The sequence below is a fragment of the Gekko japonicus genome, unplaced genomic scaffold (assembly GCF_001447785.1).
Source record: "Gekko japonicus isolate JY-2015 unplaced genomic scaffold, Gekko_japonicus_V1.1 scaffold247, whole genome shotgun sequence".
In the NCBI taxonomy this organism is placed as follows: domain Eukaryota; kingdom Metazoa; phylum Chordata; class Lepidosauria; order Squamata; family Gekkonidae; genus Gekko; species Gekko japonicus.
Window position 1 is genome coordinate 36,041 of NW_015166427.1, and position 22,800 is coordinate 58,840.

At 41.4% G+C, this 22,800-nt stretch overlaps 1 protein-coding gene across 2 annotated transcripts in view; it reads right to left on the reverse strand.

Moving 5' to 3' along the window:
* Positions 1–22,800, reverse strand: part of TUBGCP3 (tubulin gamma complex associated protein 3) — a 55,786-nt gene that overhangs the window by 24,198 nt on the left and 8,788 nt on the right. Inside the window, exons 3-11 of one of the 2 annotated variants that reach the window (XM_015411764.1) lie at positions 21,607–21,674; positions 20,985–21,062; positions 20,479–20,696; positions 18,819–18,991; positions 17,362–17,480; positions 13,319–13,444; positions 10,366–10,434; positions 9,194–9,320; positions 1,057–1,223 (exon numbers count right to left, since the gene is read on the reverse strand). In XM_015411764.1, the coding sequence (XP_015267250.1) occupies positions 1,057–1,223; positions 9,194–9,320; positions 10,366–10,434; positions 13,319–13,444; positions 17,362–17,480; positions 18,819–18,991; positions 20,479–20,696; positions 20,985–21,062; positions 21,607–21,674 (1,145 nt within the window). Of the gene's footprint in view, positions 1–1,056; positions 1,224–9,193; positions 9,327–10,365; positions 10,435–13,318; positions 13,445–17,361; positions 17,481–18,818; positions 18,992–20,478; positions 20,697–20,984; positions 21,063–21,606; positions 21,675–22,800 lie in introns of both variants that reach the window. The other variant, XM_015411763.1, reaches the window with a different exon arrangement.

The following is a 22,800-nucleotide window of genomic DNA, read 5'->3' on the forward strand; positions in this document are numbered from 1 at the left end:
CAGCCTAAATGATGAACAAATGCCAAGGCCTTCCGACCAACAGATAAAAAGGGGGATTTTCTCAAAATGAAATTAAGCGGTTGTTTACAAAGCGAAGCAGTATCCCACAGGATAACTGCTACAACATGGCAAGAAAACCCACATATTTATTTATCCCATTGTTGTTAACCTCCATTTTTGCCAAAGGTGCTATTTCTAAAGTTGCCAGGGCCAGCCTGCCAACCAGTGGGAGACTCAAGGAGAGGGAGGAACATGGGAAGCAGCCGTCAGCAACGGTGTGATGTAAATTCTGGGAATAACCCAGAAGTGACATCAGTCCTCCCTAGGAATCGCTAAAAACTCTATGGTTTTACTAGGGAGGGTTTTCCCAGAAGTGATGTCACGCTACAGGCCTGATGGCTATTTTTTTAAATTTTGAGTGGTGGTGGGAAAGGTAAGTTGGGAATAGGGGTTCCCCGCCTCCATCAGCCAGGATGGCATCCCTAGGTATATGGGAAACTTACTGTAGTGGGAATGTTACTTAAAAGCAGAGTGTTCTCAGAGCTTACACCCTATAGAATTAGTCATCTCAGTGGCTCTTCAGAACCGCTTCTATTGAAGTAAGGCTCAGTAGGTTGGAGGAAGGTGTTACATTTTGCTGCACAGAGTTGGAGCAAGGTGTTACATTTTGCTGCGCAGAGTGTAGGATACAAGCCTATATAGCTGGTGCTTCAGCAAAATTTTAGGATCAGAACATCGAAAGCTACTGGGGTTTTTTTTTGGGGGGGGGGGGAGCCTGGGTTTTTACTTTGTTTCACAGAATGCCATGAGGGGCTGGTCTATGACAAAACCTAGAATGCCCAGCATGTGGAACTAGTTACATTTGGTCTAAACAAAAGGCACACAAGAATTTTCATACATCAATCTACTCTCAATGTTAATGCCAATATTTCTTCTCACATCTCCTCTGAATTGAATAGTTTTGAGACTACAGGTTGAACTCTACACTTTAAACTTTCATTTGTAACCAAAATCAGAAATAGAACCTCAGTTGAGAAAATATTTTATGCCACCTACTTCATGGTACGTGTCCTCCAGTTCCCCATCATAAATCCAGCGATAAAGGAAATTCAAGACAGGATGCGACACAAGGCCAAGAATGTGCTGCACCAGGGACCTCATGTACGGGTCACCGGTTTTACTGTAGGCATGCACAGCTGATGCTAGTTCACCCCCTTTTCTTCCTGCAGAAACAAAAGCGGCAAGAACAAGAATTTGAAAAAAATTAGGGGGGGAAATATATATATATATATATATATGAACAAGGATTTATACTTAGGTTGCCTCTTACCCACCTAGATAACTAATTATGCCCCTGTGGCTATGCCTTACATCAATTTTCATGACAAAGCAGTTACCTAATATTTTAAAACAAAACTCTTCATAAGGCACATGGCAATCTAACGCTGTCCCTAATATTCTTCCAGCATTCAGTAAAATCGGTCTGGTACAATAACTGCCACTAAACTGCCACTGCTACGAAGACTTTACCAGTAAAAATACATACAAAAAACTGAACTGCAGCGGCCATTTAACTGGATCATTCTTTAGTATGGAAAAGGCTTCTTAATTACTCTGATCCACACTGGCTTCTCAGGACTGCAGGGACTGGAAATCCAGTACTTCTACACATCATCCCTCCAGAGCTTCTGAATTCAGAAGAAGAAGAACTTAACAGTACAATCCTAAGAAGAGTTACAGCTTTTCAAGCCCACTGACTTCAATGGATTTAGAAGGGTGTAAGCCTGTTACACTGTTCCTGCCAACCTAGCAGTTTGAAAGCAAGAAATTGCAAGTAGATAAATAGGTACCGCTTCAGTGGGAAGGTAACAGCGTTCCGTGTGCCTTGGTGTTTAGTCATGCCGGCCACATGACCACGGAAACGTCTTCGGACAGCGCTGGCTCTTCGGCTTTGAAACGGAGATGAGCACCGCAACCCTTGAGTCGGATTTGACTGGCTTTTGAGCAAGGGAACCTTTACCTTTAAGCCTGTTTAGGACTGCACTGTACATGAGAGAAAAAGTAGTGTACTTTTTCTCAGTAGCCACATTATTCCCCAGCATTCAACAGACTGAAAACTTCCCCCTCACACTGTTAGGAAAATATGGGTCAAGGTGCCTTTTATACCTTCTAAGGGTTCTGCCTAGACCACCAGGCAAACTTGGGGGGGGGGGAGAGAGAAAGTACACTGGGATCTTCCTCATTAGATCACTGCTGTGTAGTTTTATGGTCTAGATCTTTAAGACGGGTGAGCGAGTACGGGTAGGGCGGGATATAAATCTCAAAATAAATAAATAATTAAAAAATAAAAGTGATGAAAAATGTGCCTAAGAAGATTGCCAAAAAAGAACAAGTGCTAAATCACCCTCTCTCTCTCTCTGACACACACACTCACACTTGTTAGATTTATTCCTCTGCCTGAATCTTGCGGGTTTAATATTTTCACATTTGGGACAATAAACAGCATTCTTATAATGAACCATCACTAGGCTCAATGCACACACCAATGTATCTGATCTCTTAAAAATGATGAAAAGATCAGGAACGAGGCACAAGATCACATGATATCTCTGGACCAACAAATTCTTCCAGCCAGTTTGGTGTAGTGGTTAAATGCGCAGACTCTAATATGGGAGAACCGGGTTTGATTCCCCACTCCTCCACTTGCACCTGGCTGGATGACCTTGGGCAAGCCATAGTTCTGGAACAGCTGTTCTTGAAAAAAGAGCAGTTTCTGTCAGAGCTCTCTCAGCCCTACCTGCCTCACAGAGTGTCTGTTGTGGGGAGGGGAAGGGGAAGGAGTTTGTAAGCCGCTCTGAGACTCCTTTGGGTAGTGAAGGGCGGGGTATAAATCCAATCTCTTCTTCTCTTCTTCAGACTTTTTGGTTAGATATTAGTCAGGAGACCCAGGGGGGAGGGAAGGTCTAAACACTCTGAGGACATTATTGAGATTGTACTATTGGAGGTCACTGAGCCGCAGGAGAAGCTATATAATCCCATTGGTAGGGCAGATATTTGGGTCCTCCCTTCTCTTCCTGTGCCATGGAGAAGCCTCCACATTCCCTGCATTGGGAAAAGGATGCTGGAAGTTGTGAAGCCGAGCCAGACAGCTGACAGGGCACACCCTTCTGGAGAGGCAACCAACAAGAACTGCCGGCTACCTGAGGCCATGTTGCAAACACTGCTGTAAGGGCAATGGGAGAAGGGTGCTACTGACCTTCTGGTGGGGCCTTAGGGTAGGTACTAAACTATGATGCTACTATTTGCTAATCTTTGGAAACAGAACAACTTTTTCAACTTGTTCATAAATGACCTGGAGTTAGGGGTGAGTGGCGAAGTGGGCAAGTTTGCAGGTGACACCAAATTATTTAGGGTGGTTAAGACAAAAAAGGATTGGAAAGAGCTCCAAAAGGATCTCTTCAAACTGGGGGAATAGGCATTAAAATGGCAAATGAAATTTAATGTGAGCGAGTATAAAGTGATGCACATTGGGGCAAATAATCCCAACTTCACATATACACTGATGGAATCTGAGCTGGCAGCAACAGACCAAGAAGAGGACCTTGGGATGGCAGTGTATAGCTCAATGAAAACGTCAACTCGGTGAGAATAAAACTGCCGCTTTCATACTGCACTTTTATAAATCTATGGTTAGACCACACTTGGAATATTGTGTACAGATCTCGTCTCTGCACCCGTAGAGCTCAAAAAGGTGCAAAAAAGAGTAACCAAAATGATCAGGATGCTAGAGCAGCTGCCCTACGAGGATCGGTTATCACGCATAGGGCTGTTTAGCCTAGGAAAAAGGTGAGTAAGGGGAGACACAACAGAGATTTATAAAATTGTGCTAGGCATAGAAAGAGCAGACAGGGAGAAACTTTTCTCCCTCTCCCATAATACTAGAACCCAGGGTCATCCACTGAAGCTGAAGGATGGGAGATTCAGATAGAAAAAAGGAAGTATTTCTTCACCTAGAGCACAGTTAATTTGTGGAACTCATTCCCAAAGGATGCGGTCATAATCACCGGCCTAGAAGCCTTTAAAAAGGGGACTGGACAGATTCATGAAGGCCTGGATTATCATTAACTACTAATCATGATGGACATCTACTCCCTCCGGTACCAGAGGTAATAAGCTTATTTAAATCAGTTGCTGGGGAGCACAGGTAGGATGACACTGTTGCAGTCTTCCTGTTCGTGGGATTCCTAGAGGGTAACTAGTTAGCCACTGTGTGAACCAAAAGCTGGGCTAGATGGGCTTTTGGTCTGAGCTAGCCTGGCTCTTTCTTACATTCTTAGAAAGGGAAGCAAGGACTTCAACAGTAGTTGCATTTTGACCTTGACAGTGACTACTGCAATGGGCAAGTAAAACATCATCAACTTTTAAGTTCTTTATATCTACTCTATAAAATGGCATTTTTACTTATAAAATTTTCTAAGAAAAAAAAGTTGATCTAATATTAACATTAATTAATATCAACACTAATTGCAGGATTGGTGAATCAAGCACTTTTAAACTTTGAAACAGATGCAATACAGAACCCTGCAAATAATATCTAATATTTTTCCACCAAGGACTAAAATTATACAATAACATTAAATCGTGGGAAAGTGCAATAACGGTTTTTTCCTTTTGTCTCCTCATCTCTGCATTTATTTATTCAGGCATGTGGCAACAGATTAACTTTTCTAACATTTTCATATTAAGAGCTTTATCTGTTAAGTTTTCTTATGGAATATGTGGCACTAGAATATTATGCTTATCTTTTGTAATACTGAGAATATTGCAATAGGGTTTTTTTCCCCACTAGTTGAACTTTAAAAGGGTGGGGAGAAGAATAGAAAAACGATGGGAAAATTAGATAACTAAAAAATAAAGATCATGATGAGGAAGAAAAAAATCAGGGTTAGAATATGAAGTAGGGAGAACTACCTCCATTTTCTTTAGCTAATATTAGTAGCATATTTCAGCAGAATTTATATCATTTCAAGAGAAAATAACGTACAATTTTACCAATCAAAAGCAGAAACAAATAAAACCAGCAGGGGACCCAAAAGGATTTGCGGGGGGCATCTCATTTTCCTCTCCCCTAGTATCTTCTTTTTTCCTTTCCTGAAAGCCCACCATTTCCTGTTTGCTTCTGTCTTTCCCACCCAGCAGCCAGTCTACCTATATCTGCTCCCTAGTCTTCAGCTTTCCCTCTGTCCCTCCCCTGGAGGCCTATCCTTGGAAAACTCTGTGTACGGCTGGCCAGGGCCGGGGCCAGGTACATGGTAGGGAACCCTCAAGGTGTTGCAGGGGGCACCTCAATCTCCCCTCTATCCTCTTCCCCACAGTATTTTTTCTTTTCCTCCTCCTAGCAGTCCCCATTTCCCTCACCTTTCCTTAGTTCCTTCTTTCCTTCCCACCCACCAAGACCCCAACCTTTTATCTGCCCCCAAACTCAGCTATATTTATGATTTATTTAATTCACTGGTATCTGTTTTTCTCTACAATGGGGACCCAAAACAGTTAACATCATTCTCCTCCTCTCCATTTCATCTTCAAAGAGTGCGTGACTGGCCCAAAGTCACCCAGTGAGCTTTCCATGGCAGAGCAGGGATTCCAGATGGGGTCTCCCAGACCCTAGTCTGAAACTCCTAACCAATATACCACACTGGTTTTCATGCAGTAGCTGCTGTTGAACAATAATAAGTAGCCAATCCTGGCGAGTTGACCTCTGTTTACTTCGTCTTCCCTCAAAGGCCAAAACAACTCTGGAGAGGGCCCTGCCTCCTTCCCCTGCCTTTTGCTGACAGAAACCAATCCTGGAATGCTGGCAAAACTGTTGTGGTTACCAAAGCAATTGCCACTGAGGGCATCCATTCCTTAAAAATACAGGTGTTCCTTTTATCATTTTGGGTTTTTTAACCCCCAATATTTGTTGTTGTTGCTGCTTTAAGATTTTGGATTCATCTACAAATCTGAAGCATTTTTCAGGTTTGTAGAAAGATGTGGCTTATCCATTCACAGCTCCAGTCTCTGGATTTAAGATGGGCTGAGAATTAGATATATTGGTTCTTTCATTTGAAACAAATCTAATGCATACTGAACAAAAAATAGAACATATAAGACAAACCAGTCAGGAATAACAAGGTATTAAAGCAAAGCAAGAAGTGATAAAAAATGAAACAGACTAATTAAGGAAGAAATCTGGTATAAATGGTATTAACAATGTGGACAGAATAAATGATATGGAGCATAAAATAGGGGATCTTGAAAATAAGAGCCAGATATTTAGTGGGAAAACATATGGCCTGAAAGTGAATGGTGACAATATCTAGAAAAGTTTTTTACAGGAGTCTTGGGATCAGACCACAAGATGAATGTTGATGAAAATATTTTGATATTTCCAGATTTATTCCTGTTCAGCCTTCAGAAATACAGAAATTTGAAATTGCTAACTGATAAATGACAGACCAAAGAGATATTGTTTATATGGGGAACATACCCTTCCATCTCATGTTCAAATGTAAACGGTATCATAAAGCAACTGTGGTGGAGGAGGAAAGTATCTATCACTTGAGAAGAAAAAATTAATTGTGGACTGATTGGTTGTTAACTAATTTAACAATATGAGTGTTGTAAAGATTACATCTGTTAGTATTAATGATTTAAATGTACTTAACAGTTTTTCTTCAACTCCAGAAAAAAATGCTGATATAATTAGATACAAGACCCAAGGGCGCAGCAATTTATATCAAAAGTATTCAATATAAGATCATAAATATTTTAAGAGACAATGAAGCAAGATGGATCGACTACATCAAAGAAGCCACGGCCCTCGGTTTGCAAGACCTGAGCAAGACGGTTAAGGATAGGACATTTCGGTGGTCATTAAGTCTGAAGTGACTTCACGGCCCTTAGCGGCCAAATGCATTTATGACAGACCCACAAAAACAAAGTAAGGAGTTTTTCATGTATTGAAAGAATATGGTAAAATGGCAGGATATAAGTTTAATTCAGAAGAAATGCATCTCAGCTTAAAAATGATTCTTTTTTTGAAAACATAAAAATGAACATTTATTCATTTATTTATGGGGAGGGTTAGTCACCACTCACCCAAAGGGTCTTACAACATTAAAACCAATAAGGTAAAAACAACATAATAACAAATGACAAATATAAAATAGTAACATTAAAATATTAAAATAGTGGCTATCATCAAACCACTATTGAAACAGCCCAAACTCGTGGTTACCCTCCAAAGGCCAATCTAAATAGTTCAGTTCAGTCCAAGTCAACTTCACCTTACTCTGATCAATAAAGCTGAATCTAGTTAAGAACCTGCTGTTGATACTGAGTCATTGAAGTACCTGACAGGTGCATATATATGTTAAATAACATCAGAGTGAGGATCGAACCCTGTGGGACCCCACAATTCAGGTCTCATCAAGAAGACCTCTCCTCCCCGATACTAACCCTCTAAGAGCGTTCCTGGAGGAACACATTAAACCAACTAAGGGCAGTGCACCTTACCCCCAAGGAGGCAAGGCAATCGATCAGGACCAAATGGTCTGCTGTATAAAAGGCCGCTGATAAATCCAGAAGGAACAAGAGGGCCGCATGCCTTTATCCAAATGTAGAAAGAGATTGTCAACCAAAGCAACTAGTGCTGTCTTGGTCACAAAGCCAGGCCTGAAGCCCAACTGAAAACGGTCCAGGGCAGAGCTCATCCAGGAAAACCGGGAACTGCTCAGCCACTGCTCGCTCAATCACCTTCTCCAGAAAATTATAAAGATATTTCAGAGGGCAACTTTAAAAGTTCTGATCTGGAGTCTGAAAGAATCTTAGTTCCTCTCTCTTTAGGCAAGTTCATGCTGCAACTATGATAGCTCCATCTAAACTGGTATTTTTGCTAAGTAAGAGATCTGCTTGTGTCCCCGAACACAGCTTGAGAAAAAAACCCCAAAAAAAATTTAATGAGCTCATTTGGAAAGGCAAATACCCAAAAGTAAAAATAAACACATCACAGGAAATTGGCAGAACAGGGCGTGTGGAATGCCCAGTCTGGAGAAATAGTCTACTGCTTAGCAAATGGACGAAAGAACAGGATGACACAGAAGTGCTGGGAGCTGAGACAAATTTTGTTACACTATCCTTTTGTGCATAGCTATGGCATAAGAAGCCAGAAAGAGAAAAGTATATCGTGGAGATAACGGAATTATTAATGATTTGACAAAGATACAGACCAAAATCTATGCTAAATTAGCACCACCTATTTCTTCTTTAGCTTTGGCAATAAGAGATCACAAGAGATAGGGAAGCTACAGTAAGTCAGCCAACAAGCGAAAATGAGATCTGGGGAAATGCAGGGTTGGCTCATTATAATGTGGTTTTGGGATTTAATTTAGGTTTGACGGCATGGCAAGATACTTGAAGGGATCCCATTTCTCATGGAATTGGCAAACTAGGGAAATTTGCTTCAAGATGCTACATCAAAAGTATCTGTCACCATGAAAACTTTCAAAAAGATATCAAAATTCATCTCAACAGTATTGGTATTAATTTGCTTTAAAAAGCCAGACTTTTTCATATGTGGGAGCTGTGTAAAAATGCCCACACTTTTTAAAAGCTGGATTAAAAAAAACTAAATTATATATGGACAGTGCAAAAGTCATGCCAGAAACCAGTGTTACATTTATTGAATGCTGCTAAAATGGTATATGCTTGCTTCTGAAAATCTTGGTATGCTCCAGGGAAGAAAATGATTGGCTAATCAAAGTGTGGGAAATAATTCAGATGATAAAAATTACTTTACTTCAACATACTAGAGAAATAAGAAATTGGGAAACATGTTGGTGACCAGATGCTTCCATAGGAACACTTGTAATCAGGAGCCAGATTAAGGCTGATGGGAAAATTTTGGAGCTCTTCATCTTGGAGCTCTTCACCGTCAACCTTGGTTTGCATCATCCTGAACAATAACAGCGAGAACCCAAGAAGACCTGCTTAGCATTGTACTGTTAATTCCACCTTTTTTCTCTGCAGTGTAGTAATTTAGGTTTGAACAAATCAACTTTTTAAATACAAGGGACTTTCTGTAATTTCCAAATTGTGTTGACACTCATGTATCACTTCATTCATAGCTGAAAAAACAATTTAATTCACAGACCTTGACAGTGATCAACAAGTGCTGCAAGCGTCTTTAATCTTATTTTAGGGTCATACGTCCAGACTAGGAGACGCCGAAGTGTTAAACTGCTCTCACTCCCCAAATTTACACCTTGATCATCTTCCACCTGCAACTAGGAAGAGAGAAAAGTAAAAAAAGATCTAGTAGCGAACTAATATAAAATCATTCATGCTCTTCTCTGGTATTCCTTTTAACTTCAAATATGCCCAAATATGCACACATACACACACACACACACATATATATATATTATAAAATAAAATTGTTAAGCTGAAAATTTTGCAAAGTTAGAAATCATGTAAATCAAAGGGAAAAGCCATTAAAAGAGCCAAATTTTGAAAAGAAATTAGAAAGCAGATTAAGAGACCATGAAGTGTATGGCCTGACAAAGGATTCCAACAGTGCAACCTTAAAGTTGCTCCCCTCTAAGCCCATAGACTTCACTTTGCTGTAATAAAAACCATCATATCACTTGAAAGGGTTCAGAATAAAATGTTTTAACATCACTTTTAGAGAAGCAATTACTTTCATTGTACAGCTGAGTTGCAAGCAACCTGCAGCAGTTAATAAACCACCAACAGTTTTTGAGGCTCCCTAGTCCACATTTAAAGAGCTGTGGTGGCTCAAGTGGTTATGACGCTCAACTGCAGGCTGTGGAAGGTCGGTAGTTCAGCGGTTCGAGACCCGAGTGTGCCGCATGACAGAGTGAGCTCCCATCTCTAGTTCCAGCTCCTGCCAACCTAGCAGTTCGAAAGCAAGAAATTGCAAGTAGGTAAATAGGTACCATTTCAGTGGGAAGGTAACAGCGTTCCATGCGCCTTGGTGTTTAGTCATGCCAGCCACATGACCACGGAAATGTCTTCGGACAGCACTGGCTCTTCGGCTTTGAAACGGAGATGAGCACCGCAACCCTAGAGTCGGACTCAACTGGCTTTCGAGCAAGGGAACCTTTACCTTTACCTTTAGCCCACATTTATCACAGCACATTATTTGTGACACCATCTACAAAACTAAACAGAACAACCCATTTCCATCCGGTTTCTAACAACTCTCTCACCTGGAGGCAATTCTGCTTACAAGCCTATTATACAGGCCAATTTGGCCAACTGGGCAGACGCAACCAAGAAACAACCACATATTTGTTTATTTACCTGTGAGTGTAAAACAGATAGTAGTCTGTAGTATTCTTTGAGTTCCTGGTTTAAGGCAGCACAAAAGCTCTGTAAAAGTGAAGAAACAAAAAACAGAGACATAGGTTACACATAAACATTCTCCACATAGCACTGATCTTGCAAGTGTTTGTATGCATCCGACGGGACAAATGATCTCGCAGTGCCAAACACAGTCACAGCACATCACTTTTTAAATTCAAGAGGACTCATAAAAGCAGTCTGCTAAGCAGAAGAAGCTTCAAAAAACAGAACTAATTATCACCAAACTAACTCTGAATGATGACTGTTAAGTAATTTAGAAAGCTAGAAGGTGGTATTAAAATAGGTATGTCACTGAGAGATTCTCAGGTTAGTTCAATTCAGATGTCTTCAGAAATGTAGGTAGAAATCACAGGCGATTTTGCATAAAGCAACAGAAGACAACTGATTACAAATTAATTCAGTTGACTCAACAGATCAACAATAATAACTATAATGAGGGGGGAAATGGGCCACAAAAGGGACAGAAATTAATTTTCTGAAATATTTTAAGCAGCCTACTCTAAAATCTTATAAGGACCAGTCATTATCATTATTGCCGTTTTTCCTAGCATAGTTTTTTATCCTCACTTCTGCAGCTTTTCAACACAGCTAAAGGATTTTACTCATTTCCCAAAATTTTGAAATATCACTTAGAAGCAATTCTTTGCCCTTCAGCAAAACACATCTTAATATCATTCCAAAGTAATGGGAATGTTGGACGAATGCCCTTGTCTCTCTCCCAGTATTCAACCACATCTTCCCAATACTTTTCAGATACTCTTGAAGCCGCACATGTGCCTCCTCTTTCCTGCACCAGCCATTCCAGCAACGATCGAAACCTCAGCAAGGCAAGGTCATCAGCACATAAAAGGATTCTGAACAGCTCTTATGAGCTTTTACACCACAAATGTCTGTTTGCATAATCTTTTTCAGCAGTGTCAGAATTGGTACATAGGAATATAGAGACTGGTCTGTCAGTTACTCTGGCTGTGCTGGGGAGGCGGCATTGTGGATATCACACACTGTTTAAATTTGGAGAAGAACCCAGGGCAATGGTGGTACCAACCAGTGTTCCCTCTAAGCTGGGTTAGTGTGAGCTAGCTCACAGTTTTTTAGCCTCCAGCTCACACATTTTTGTCTTAGCTCAGGAAGGATGGCTCCAGAACAAACTAATTTACGCAGTAGCCAAATTGCTCGCTCACAACTTTTAATGCCGGTAACTCACAAAGTAGAATTTTTGCTCACAAGACTCCACAGCTTAGAGGGAGCACTGGTACCAACCATGTTGGGAACTGCAGTTCTGTGAACCAAGAGGCAAAATTAAGGCTACTAGGCAGGAGGTTAAAATTCAAATGCTGCCTGTTCCACAAGCAAGGTCAGTTGGACAGAAAGAGATTAGGAGTTTCAACACATGGTCAACACAGTGGTAGCAGAAAGACTTAGGTTTCTTAGAAAATGAGTAGTGTTTGGGGACATGATGATTTCATAAAAAACAGATAAGTTCCACTTGAACTGAAAAGGAACCAGAATGGTGCTGCTTAATATATTTAAAAGGTTATTGTGCAGTTTTTAAACTAAACTCTTGAGGGAAAGCCAACAGGAGCTAGAGGACATCCAGTTCAGGAGAGTTCATTCCCTAAGGGATAGCCAGTTTGGATAACCTAGATGAGGCTGGCCTAGAACTTCAATTCCTCTGTGGGAAGTTCCTTCTACCACAACCAGTGTTCCCTCTAAGCTGAGTTAGTGTGAGCCAGCTCACAGTTTTTTGGCCTCCGGCTCACACATTTTTTTCTTAGCTCAGGAAGGACGACTCCAGAGCAAACTAATTTACGCAGTAGCCAAATCGCTTGCTCACAACTTTAATGCCGGTAGCTCACAAAGTAGAATTTCTGCTCACAATGTCACCAAATTTCCAACTGATTGACTAGATGTCATCTTTAATTCCTCCTCCTTTGCTCCTCATAATTTTGCCAAGTCATGTCACTTTAATTGGTACCACCTTTAAAATCCTTCCTGAGAACCAAGTTTTTAAGGAGTTCTTTAGATTTACCCTTTAATCCTCATTCTCAACAGTAACTAAGTTGAAGAAACTGCCTTTGGGCACATGCATACCCTCCCACACTTATACCTCCCTACCCACTATCTGCAGCCTTCCCTGTTCTCTTTTTTAGATCACAGTTTCTTGGGGCAGCAACCTGTCTGTTGTTTTGTTTTGTTTTTTCTCCCTGTGGAACTGCATGAGGATATTTAGCCTGGGTGTGGCCAGAGGCATGAGCTGAAGAGTCAAAAAGCTTTTTGCCCTTGGTTCTTAGCTCATGGCTCCCAGCCTGAGGTGTGGAATTAAGCTGGTCAATGGATTCAGGTCCTGCCCAAGATTATTTATTTGTATGGTTCCATTTGTTTATTTAAATTGCATTGTGTATGCTGCTTTGGGAAGACGGGGGGGGGAGTTAGCTAAAAACCTATAATAACCAAACAGATAAAGTACCACCCGCAGTGAAGGCCTGTATAAAAACACTAGAAGTATACAGTATCAAAACTTAGAAATAATAATCAGCATTTTTGAGTTTGCAAATAGCCACTAATTTGCTGTATAATGTCATCATCAAGATTAAGCAGCCAAAAGCAGTGTCTGCCTGAACACACCATAGTGCTATTTCTAAAATTTTCTTCCAATAAAGCATTTCAAGTGAAGAGAAGGAGAAATGACAAAGCAAGCCAAATCACTGAGTGCGAGACATTGCCCATAACTACAACACCACATCTCTTAACTCCTGTCAACAGTAATAACTCGACAAGTCTTTGACACCAAAGACTACTGGGTTTTTCTTCCTCCCAGGTTTTCACACGATTAGATACAGCATAATTCTGGAAGGTGGACACACATCAGCCAGTTTTGAAACCAACATACCTGACCCACTAGTCCAAATGCGCGATCCATGCTCCTCTGGTCTGTATACTTTCTTATTTTGTTATGCAGCCACCCTAGTTCAGCAAGCCGGCTTGTAGTGTCTCTCAGTGACTTAGAAAGGCTCACCTGAATTATTGAACAAATGCTGATTAAAACACAACAGTATTAATTAAAAAAAACATTAAGTTAATTGAAGTAAATTCTCCCCTGGACCATCCTTTATCCAATAAACTCCTGATCACACCCAACACAGAATGTTCTTTAAGGCAGTTGTGTCTAATGTAGAGCTAGCAGAGAAAGAAGTCGGCTTTTTCAACGATGGGTAAAATGAAGCATGGTACAATAAAAGCTTTGTTATTCAGCACTCACGGAGAATGGAGGGTGCCAGTTAATCAAATGTGCTGGAGACTCAAGATTATTGCACTGTTCACCTTCCCCTAACCAGAAGCACGTGCAGCCACTAGGGATATGTGTTTGGGTGTATCTGAGACAAAAAAAAAATGCCCGAAAAATACCTTACCGGTATTTTTGAATTATTCAGCAATACTGAATAGCTGCAGTTAAATAGCATTTAAAGGGCTGCAAAATTGGCCTCTACCCTTTTTCTCACCTTTTGCTCTGGTTTCCAGGGTAGCAGGAGGGAAGGGGGATGGGGCATCTCTTCCAGCAAATGGGAAAAGCACTTTACAGGAAGCTGTGGTGCTTTTGGCCAATCAGTGCAGCGGCTTTTGCAAGGTTGTTGGCTTCATATGTAGACTCCAACAACCCTGACCCCTCGCTTTTCGGATTTCAAGGTTATATGGATCCTTCTGGAATTATGAGAGTCCATTCTATGATGAATGAATGTCAAGTTGGACTATGGAATTATAATTCAATAGGACTGAGACACATTGAAATTTTTGGGACTTTACTTCTCTGTACCACTGATCTTTACCTTTTTGTACTACTGTTGGTTTTCGTAAGATTACCTTGGCTTTATATAGTTATATGGTTATTGTGTTAGTGAACTAAGCATTAAATAATATGTTTATATATATATTTTTGGTTCACCTTATAGTGATTTCAGCCAGCGGTCTCTTGTGCTTTGCTACAATTCATAGCTGGTGGAGCAGAAGAGACCACTGACTGCCTTGATCTCTGAGACTAGGGTCGTTTGGGAAGAGAATCGGCTCAACCAGGACAAGTGGTTGACCATGCCTCAGACTATGGTGATTCTTAAGCACTTCAAGAACCACACACATTTGCTCTTGCTGGCATGGTAAGTCTAGCTCTGGTCATCCCCATGATCCAAATGGCTTGTGAGGACTTGGCCTCCTTTCTGGAGCCAGCTGCAGGATGGGCAGACTTGCTTCCAGCAGTATGCACGTTGCTTGCCAGAATTCTTTTTGTTAAATACAATACCCGATGTATTTAAGAAATATGAAATTTATTTAATTATGCATATATTAGCTGCGGCCAGAATTCTATAAGCAAAGTATTAGAAAAATACAAATATTCCAATGAAAGATTAATTCATATGTAAATTATTGGAAGTGGCCGAATTAGAAAAATTAACATTTACCATTCAGGGTAAAAGTGAAAAAGAATACGAGAAATACTCGGTTAAAGCGTATAAATGGCTACAAAATACAAGAGGATATAAATAATGATTCGTATCAAAGTGGAAGCGGAACCCTGGAAGACTTTCTGTAATTATTATGTTGAAATGTATTTGTGTTTTGTTTTGATTTAAAATTAGAAAATAAACAGTGAAGGGGAAAAAAGCAGTATGCACATTGGTGAAAATGCTGCAAGATGGACTCGAGGCCCACCTTCAGCCACTCACACAGCAGAAGGTCTACACGTCTGTGACGGTGTGTGACCCGCACATCAAGGGTAGGATCACTCAGCAGGCCGACCAGCTCATTCGCTGGGGAGATGAACTTTCCCAGTGAGTTGAGTGCATCCAGGCCAAGAGGGGCACTGGTGCAAGCAGAGGAAGAGGGGGGTAAAAGCAGCTCCACTGCTCTTCATCCCCCACCTCCCCCGCTAGGCAGTGTCCCCCCCCCCCCCCGTGACAACTGCCACAATGACCTTGGAGATCACCAGGTGGGCACTTGGCCCCTTTGGGAGCGAGGGGCACATGAAACAGGATACAGTGGCTGCAATGGTGAGGGAGTACCTTGTGGAGCCCTATGAGTTGTAACCCACCAATCCACTGAGCTACTGGCCATGAAGGAGGTGGTCTGGCCAGACCTCTCTGCTGGGGCCCAGAAGCTCCTCTCATGCCCTCCAAGGAGCATGCAGAGAGAGCGTGTTTTCTCCCATGAGGGTGACACTGTCCACTCGGATTGCTCACACCTATTCCCCTGGACAGTTGAGCAGCTGGTCTTCCTGAAGGTCAATTTGCCAGTGTTCAGCTACCCGGTTCTGAACTTTGAGGGTGACTTAAGTGAACACCTGCTCGTGCCTGTATCCTCTCTCAGTCCGTGCTGGGAACTTGGGGCAAAACACTCTTCCCAAAATAAAAATGAGGCTAGAAAGAGGTAGCAGGGCAATTACCTAATTTGATTGGCACAGAAACACCCCACCAATCCCCACTGCCACTCTGAGTCCACCAGCATCAAAGTGTCTCTATGGAACCCTGGTAGCAGTGCAGCGCAGGACGACACTGGAAGCGGTGCTCAGAAGCTCACTCACCAAGTCATCAGCCACCCCAAACCAAAACTGCATGCTGAAATTCAAACAGTGGGACAAAAACTGTTCTTCATTCTGCTGGAGATGAAAGATGCTGTGCTTCTCTGTTAAATATAGGGCTTGCAAGAGTACCCCCCTGCCTGAGTTTGTTGTGTTGAGATTCTCTGGTTTGACATTAGTTATTTTGGGCTTGCCACACTGACTTGTGGTTCTGCATGGATTCCTGGGTTCTGCTTTGGTTCTTTTGGGCTTGTGTTTGTTCTTGGCATGGGAGGCACTGACCAGGGGTTGCTGCAGGCCTGTCTCTTTGCTTTTGCCCCGGAGAAAAAAGGCTGTCGTCGTCCCCCCATTGAAAACAATGGAGGATGGATGGGGGAAATTCTGAGGATAGGCAACAGCTGCTCTGCTGCAAATTTGGTGCATGTCGCTAGAAAAACAGCCCCCCTCCAGAAACCTGGATGTATCCCCCCCCAGGGTATAATGGACCCGAAAAATTCAGATTCCTGGGAAAACCCGAATCTTAATATCATACTGGTATTGGAATTTGGCCATATCAGGAATACCAATATTTTTTGGGTCCACCCTTCACAGCCACCCAACCCCACTTCACTGGGAATACTCTAACCATAGCTCCTGTGCCTGGTGGGACATTTCCCTCCCCCTCCCAAACGGCAAAGCAATCTTACAGAGCAGGCAGACAAGCAGGCCAGCTACCTAGGAACCCTGCAGCTTAGCAGGAAAGAAGCACCTGAGGATGCTGTCTGGCTGTGCCAGTTGTCACAATCCCAGTGATGTTTAGAGGTATCAAGCTGTCCGGCTGAAGAGGTAGGAATGGGGCTTGCACTCTGGGTGTGCTAGTAACCTGAGATTTCTGAATAATACAGTGTTGGATAAGAAAGCTTTTACTATGTCCCCCCCCCCCCAGGCAATATCCTAACCACCATATCTGGCACGTCCATGCCAGGAATGAATTTTTACTCTTCTCTTCCTCTTCTGTACATTCACTCCATTATGAGTAAATTTTTGGTTCTTCTTTCTCATTGTTATTTCCTGGAAGCATTATTGCCCCCAAAGGGGCAGGATTTGTGCCCTACTTGTCTTAAAAATGCCTTAAAAATACCTCACTTAAAACCATTACATGGGAAGGAGTCTTCTGTTGCCTGTCTACATCTACAACTCCTAAAATCATCTCAGCTTTCTACTTTAGGCTGTTTGCACCTTACACACTAATATTGCTAGTGATGGATGATATGTGCTTATTGTTTAAAAAGGCATCTTGCAGTTCTGGATTTGCAAATACAGCATTCTAGAAGCTGTCTCTATGCGGCCTATCTGTACAAAACAGGTGTAAGATCACTGCCCAGTACCTTTCCATCTACTTTGTAACAGTTTTCAGAGTTGACCATTTTGATGACTTTGCCATCTATTCCTTGGAAGACGTACAAAATGTCTCTCACAAGAAATGCTTCCGTTATTTCAACAGATCCTGAAAAGAGGAAAGGGGATGTCACTTGCAGGCTTCCTTCAGAATCACATTTGTTATTTTAACACCTCACTAGTAAGTACTTTAGCTATATTACTTCCACTTTGAGAAACACTCAAGGCATCTTACTGATCCACAAAATACAAAGGAAATCATAATAATTACAATGAAAATTCAAACACATCTAAAACAATAAAATTCAAGCATGAAATTTAAAACTAGGATAAGACCCTATCTTAGAAATGGCTTTCAAAACAATCTGATGACAGTTGACCCATAGCATGGGGTTCACACATAATACCTGGTGGGAGTTAGTTCCAAGATTAGGAGCAGCTGCGAAGAAAACCCACCTACAGGGTCCCACCAAGCATCCCAGTATGCTTCCTGGGATGACCTCATATCTTCAGAAGGTATATATAGGTGGAGGCAGTCCTTTAGCCATTTACAGATTTAAAAGTAAAAATCAGCACTTTCTTTGAGCCCAGAAACAAACTGGGAGCCAAAACAAATGACACAAAATAGGTGTTATATGCTTATTGCAGAAAGCCCATATTCATATTCTGCCTACCACATTTTGAACTGGCTGTAGGTTTTGGAATGTCTTCAGTCCCCATACAGGATATGTTAGAGTAGTCTAACAACACTGAAATGGTCATATCGCAGAAGGCTTCACTCACTCTGAATAAAGTCTAACTTACAGTATTAAAGCAATACTGTCACATAACTTCATGTTTCTTTACCCCATTATTTTTGTTTTTAAAAAACGCCTCAGAATGCATCAAACTTAAGCCAAGGAACAGAAGGTAGAAGGGCTGCTTAAACTTTCCACTTTCCCCTCTCTATCTACTCAACCCACTGTTGCTCAGCTTAACCTGCAGCATCCCAAGAGAGCCAGTCTGGTGTAGTGGTTAGGAGCGCGGACTCTAATCTGGGAGAACTGGGTTCGATTCCCCACTCCTCCACTTGCACCTGCTGATGTGACCCTGGGTCACAAGCTCTGGCACAGCTGCTCCTGAAAGAGCAGTTTGTGTCAGAGTTCTCTCAGCCCCACCCACCTCACAAGGTGTCTGTTGTGGGGAGGGGAAGGGAAAGGAGCTTGTAAGCCGCTGTGAAGGGTGGAGTATAAATCCAATCTCTTCTCTTATTATTATTATTATTTAATTTTTTTTTAATGCTGATACAGAACATTTCACCCATTTGGGGCCACAAAGAATAGCCTGGATTTAAATTAGTTTGTTCCCACAGAAATTAGCAGATCTGTCTAAACAGAATGACTTCAGGTTTTCTAAGGAAAGGCAATGGGAGGGGAAGCTCCTAACCCGTGAAACCTGTTTTGCTTACCACTTAGATCCCCTTCCCGCCTGGTCCTTGGCACATTACGGGAAGCAGCTGCTGAAACACCTTTCGAGGAAGAGTTCTGTAAGGTGGGTTGGCCTGCAGTTAAGGTCCAGGCAAGCCGTGCCCCTAGCTGCTGGCGAAGACAATCGCCCACTCCTGCACGTTGGTAGGATTGTCTGTGGAAAGAAAATTACATAATCCAACTACCGAGGTGTCCCTATGCACAAGAAATTACTTTATATTAACCTGAAAAGATAAAAGCATCAAGGGCAAGCCACATTTTACCTCCATGAATACCAGAAATCAAAAACAAGCATTTCTGGAAAAAAAGAAATTAAAATATTGAACATATTATATTTCTTGACAATTCTACAGAAGAAATTTGGATGCTGGAATGATGGTACATCAAGAATATATATGAAAAAGTGTTAATCACTGATGCCCTAAATATTGCCTGAAATACCTTCCATAATATAAACTATTTCATCTGATAGCAGTAGTGAATTTCCTTTGTCATCCATTTTCCTTTTGGGATGATAAGCAACCATCATAACAGCAACTGAGATCTTGCCACATTGCATCACAAGATCTTGGGTTCTCCCCTAGCACATTTTGGTTTTGGGAATCACTAGAAGGCTCATCTTTTTTCCCCATTTTCAGATTTTCTGCAAGCCTCAAGGCTCCCCCAGTTTGCAGAAAGATACCTCCCCCCCCATTCATTACCCCCCATTGTTGTGATTTTTTGGTCTTCCTTCTAGGGCCATGTTCAGAAGTTGATACACAGATATGAAAAAAGCCACCTCTGCAGTACTAATGAGTTAACCAGGTTTGAAAGCTCAGAATCAACATCGTTTTGTTATTAGGGAAGGCACGTAAGCCTTGATTGACTGACAGCATTCCAAGTTCTGAAAATCTTTAGGTGGAAACCATAACCACCAGGAATACTTTGTAGGTGTTGACTCCTCTAGTGGTATATTGTAGCCACAGCCTTAAACAGAGTTCACATCATAGAGACAGTATCCATTTTCAGGTCCCATGGAGAGATACAAGTCTGGTCATACAAAAAAGGAACTACCAATTTGCTTTAAGTGTAGCTATAGTCAGTTATTTGTTTATGTTCTGACCAAGAGTTTTGTCAGATTAAATTTGGCATAATATTTTACCAACAGAATATATGACTACAAAAGTCTTTCTGGTCTCTTGCAGAGAAGATCAGATTAGCCCAGTGGATGGAGACACAGGATTATCTGAGAGGACTATTATGGAATCATTATGAGGCCTTAAAATTATTCAATAATAGTAACACCAACATCTCTTAGTAACAAACTTCAAGGACAGCTACATTCAACAAAGATCTGTGGGTTTTATGGCATGTATCCAACCATCCAGTTTCTCTGATGGAACACCATTTCCATTTGCTGAAGAGAGGGCAGCAATGTCTGCCAATTCCTCCCTTCTACTGTAGATCCCCATTTTACCCCCAATGCTACTCTTCAGGGTGCCATGGCCCCCCAAGATCAAAACTAGTGGGGAATTAGTGGACTGTACCAAGAAAGAGAAGCAGAAGTCTTGGTCCACAATGTTTCTGGATGGTTGGATACTGTGTTTATGGGAGCAGGACTTCTCCAAAGAATTATCTGCAAGATGATCAAGTCTCATTTACCCTGGAAGAAGTGATTGTGGAGTTGGAGTAGGCCCATTTGGGGCATACATGCCTATGCTGCTGATCCCACTGCTCCCCATACTGCCAGAACTTTGGCCAGGCTGGGCATTTCGGTCTTGATAATTCAACGGAAGGGTCTGAGGCCTGGCATAGTAGTATGGAGTCGAATGAGCATCTCGTGGCAGTGCTTGAGCAAACAGGGCAGCAAAATTTGAAACCTTGAAGGGGGGAAAAAAAAGACATGTTTTAACAGATTCCATAGATTAAATAAGTCTAAACATCCTTTCACCGTTGGCTGTTACTGCCGTTTATTTACTACATACCTACAACTAAGTGTAATAGAATACAAAATCCACATTTGATATTTCAAAACCATTCCTAATCTTTCTAAAGATATTTCAAATAGTCTTACTAAGATTTAACAGAATCCTAACTTTCCAACTTTGCACTTGACCAATTCTGGGTTCTAGTGATCACTTAAGAGGCCAACAGAGTGAACGACCTACCTTGCTTGATGGCTTACGTGGATCTTCACTGAGGCTGAGCAGGAGGTAGAGGATTGACCATCTGTTTTTCAAGATGCCCTGCCACAAGACACTTGTATTAGATCACTTAAGAAGCCAACAGAACATATGATAAATAATCAATACACATTGTCTTTAAAATAAACAGCAGTTAGGTAAGTTTAACACTTTTTTTGCTGATCAATATCCTTCCTGTTAAAAGTAATTAAGCAAACTATACTCTTACAATGCTATTTTATTTTCATTTCTATTTATTTATTTATTTGGATTTATATCCCGCCCTCCCCGCGGGCGGGCTCAGGGCAGGCAACAACAGTGTAAAATACAACACAGTTAAAACCAGATTAAAACAAAAGTATAAAATACCATACTCCTAAGTACCGTGTCAGCTCTGATAGAACCATATCAACAGTGATGGAAGATTTTAAGATTTTAGGGACCAGGCAGGATCCTAACATCCAATATACATTTTTAATATCTTGCACGTCAGATAGGAACAAACCCAAAAATATTTCTATGAAACTCATTCTGACAAAAATCACACTACTCAATATTCAGTTCATCCCACTTCAGAAAGCAACTCATCTCCTACTTAATCCTGTACCTGTGAGTAGAGTTTTCTGTAAAGCTCTGAAAACAAAGCAGCACTTTCTTCCCTTCCTTGCCGCACAACTGTAAAGACAAAGGCATATTAGAACCATCATGAGCATACGGAATATTAAAATTTAAATCAAGTATTATGCTCAGTTTTGTCCACTATCCTGCATTGGCATATTAGATTAGATCTTCCCTTTGCCAAAAAATAGTATTCATTGCTTTGCTGAGAGGTTGTTTGGTCACTAACTGGGCAGTCATCATGGAGAGGGAATAGTTTACCAACATCTGCCCAAAGAGGAAGCAAAAGTTCTGCCTCTAGGCCATGGCAAGTATCCAATTGTTGCCTTAGCTTGGAGACAACTGTAGCTGGAGTTATCTTGTCAGATAACTATTTCTACATCTCATTACACTAAGCTGAAATTTTCCAGCACGCTTTGGCGACTTTTATTTTTTGACATTGTGCGAAAAGGAATTCAGCTGATGCCAAGGTCAGAGCAAGTGTATTTGATACTAGTGAACCAATGTTTCCAGGGTCAGAATACGAAGGAAGCAAGAGAAAAGAAGTATTTTCAAAAGGGAAGGACTTTCAATCGCAATCCAAACTTTTCAGTAGAGAAACACAGGAGAAAGTATAGCTTGGAATACACTAAAGATAATGTTTTGAGTTCTTTAGTGATCAGCCCACACACACACACACACACACACACACACACACACACCTGTAACTGACAAAAAAGCCAGAGCCTTTCCTTTGGCCCCTCCAAGCATCAACTGAATTTCCACAATGGCTTAACTGCAGCCCAGTTCACTTTGAACTGTGAAATACAAGCAGAACTTGAATAAGGCTATCCCCGCCCCATTTGAAGCAGTTCACAGTGGCTTGCTCGGTCTTGTGTTCCTTAGCTGGGGTACTGTTTACCATTCACCCTATTAACAGTCTTAGTTACTAAGCAGGCAGGACATTATGTGAGATGGAATTTTAAAAAAATAATTTTGGTCTCGAAATCTGCCTCCTGATACACTCCCCATCCCAAAACAATCAATGACTAATGCACCCAAGCTTCCTTCAATCATGTATACAATTTCTGACCATCTTTCATTCTTATTGCTCCTTTCCTCATTATTTGCCACTGCTTCTGGCAGTTAACTTCCACACTTGCAGTGCAAACCTAAGCAAAGTTACATCCATCTATGTCCACTG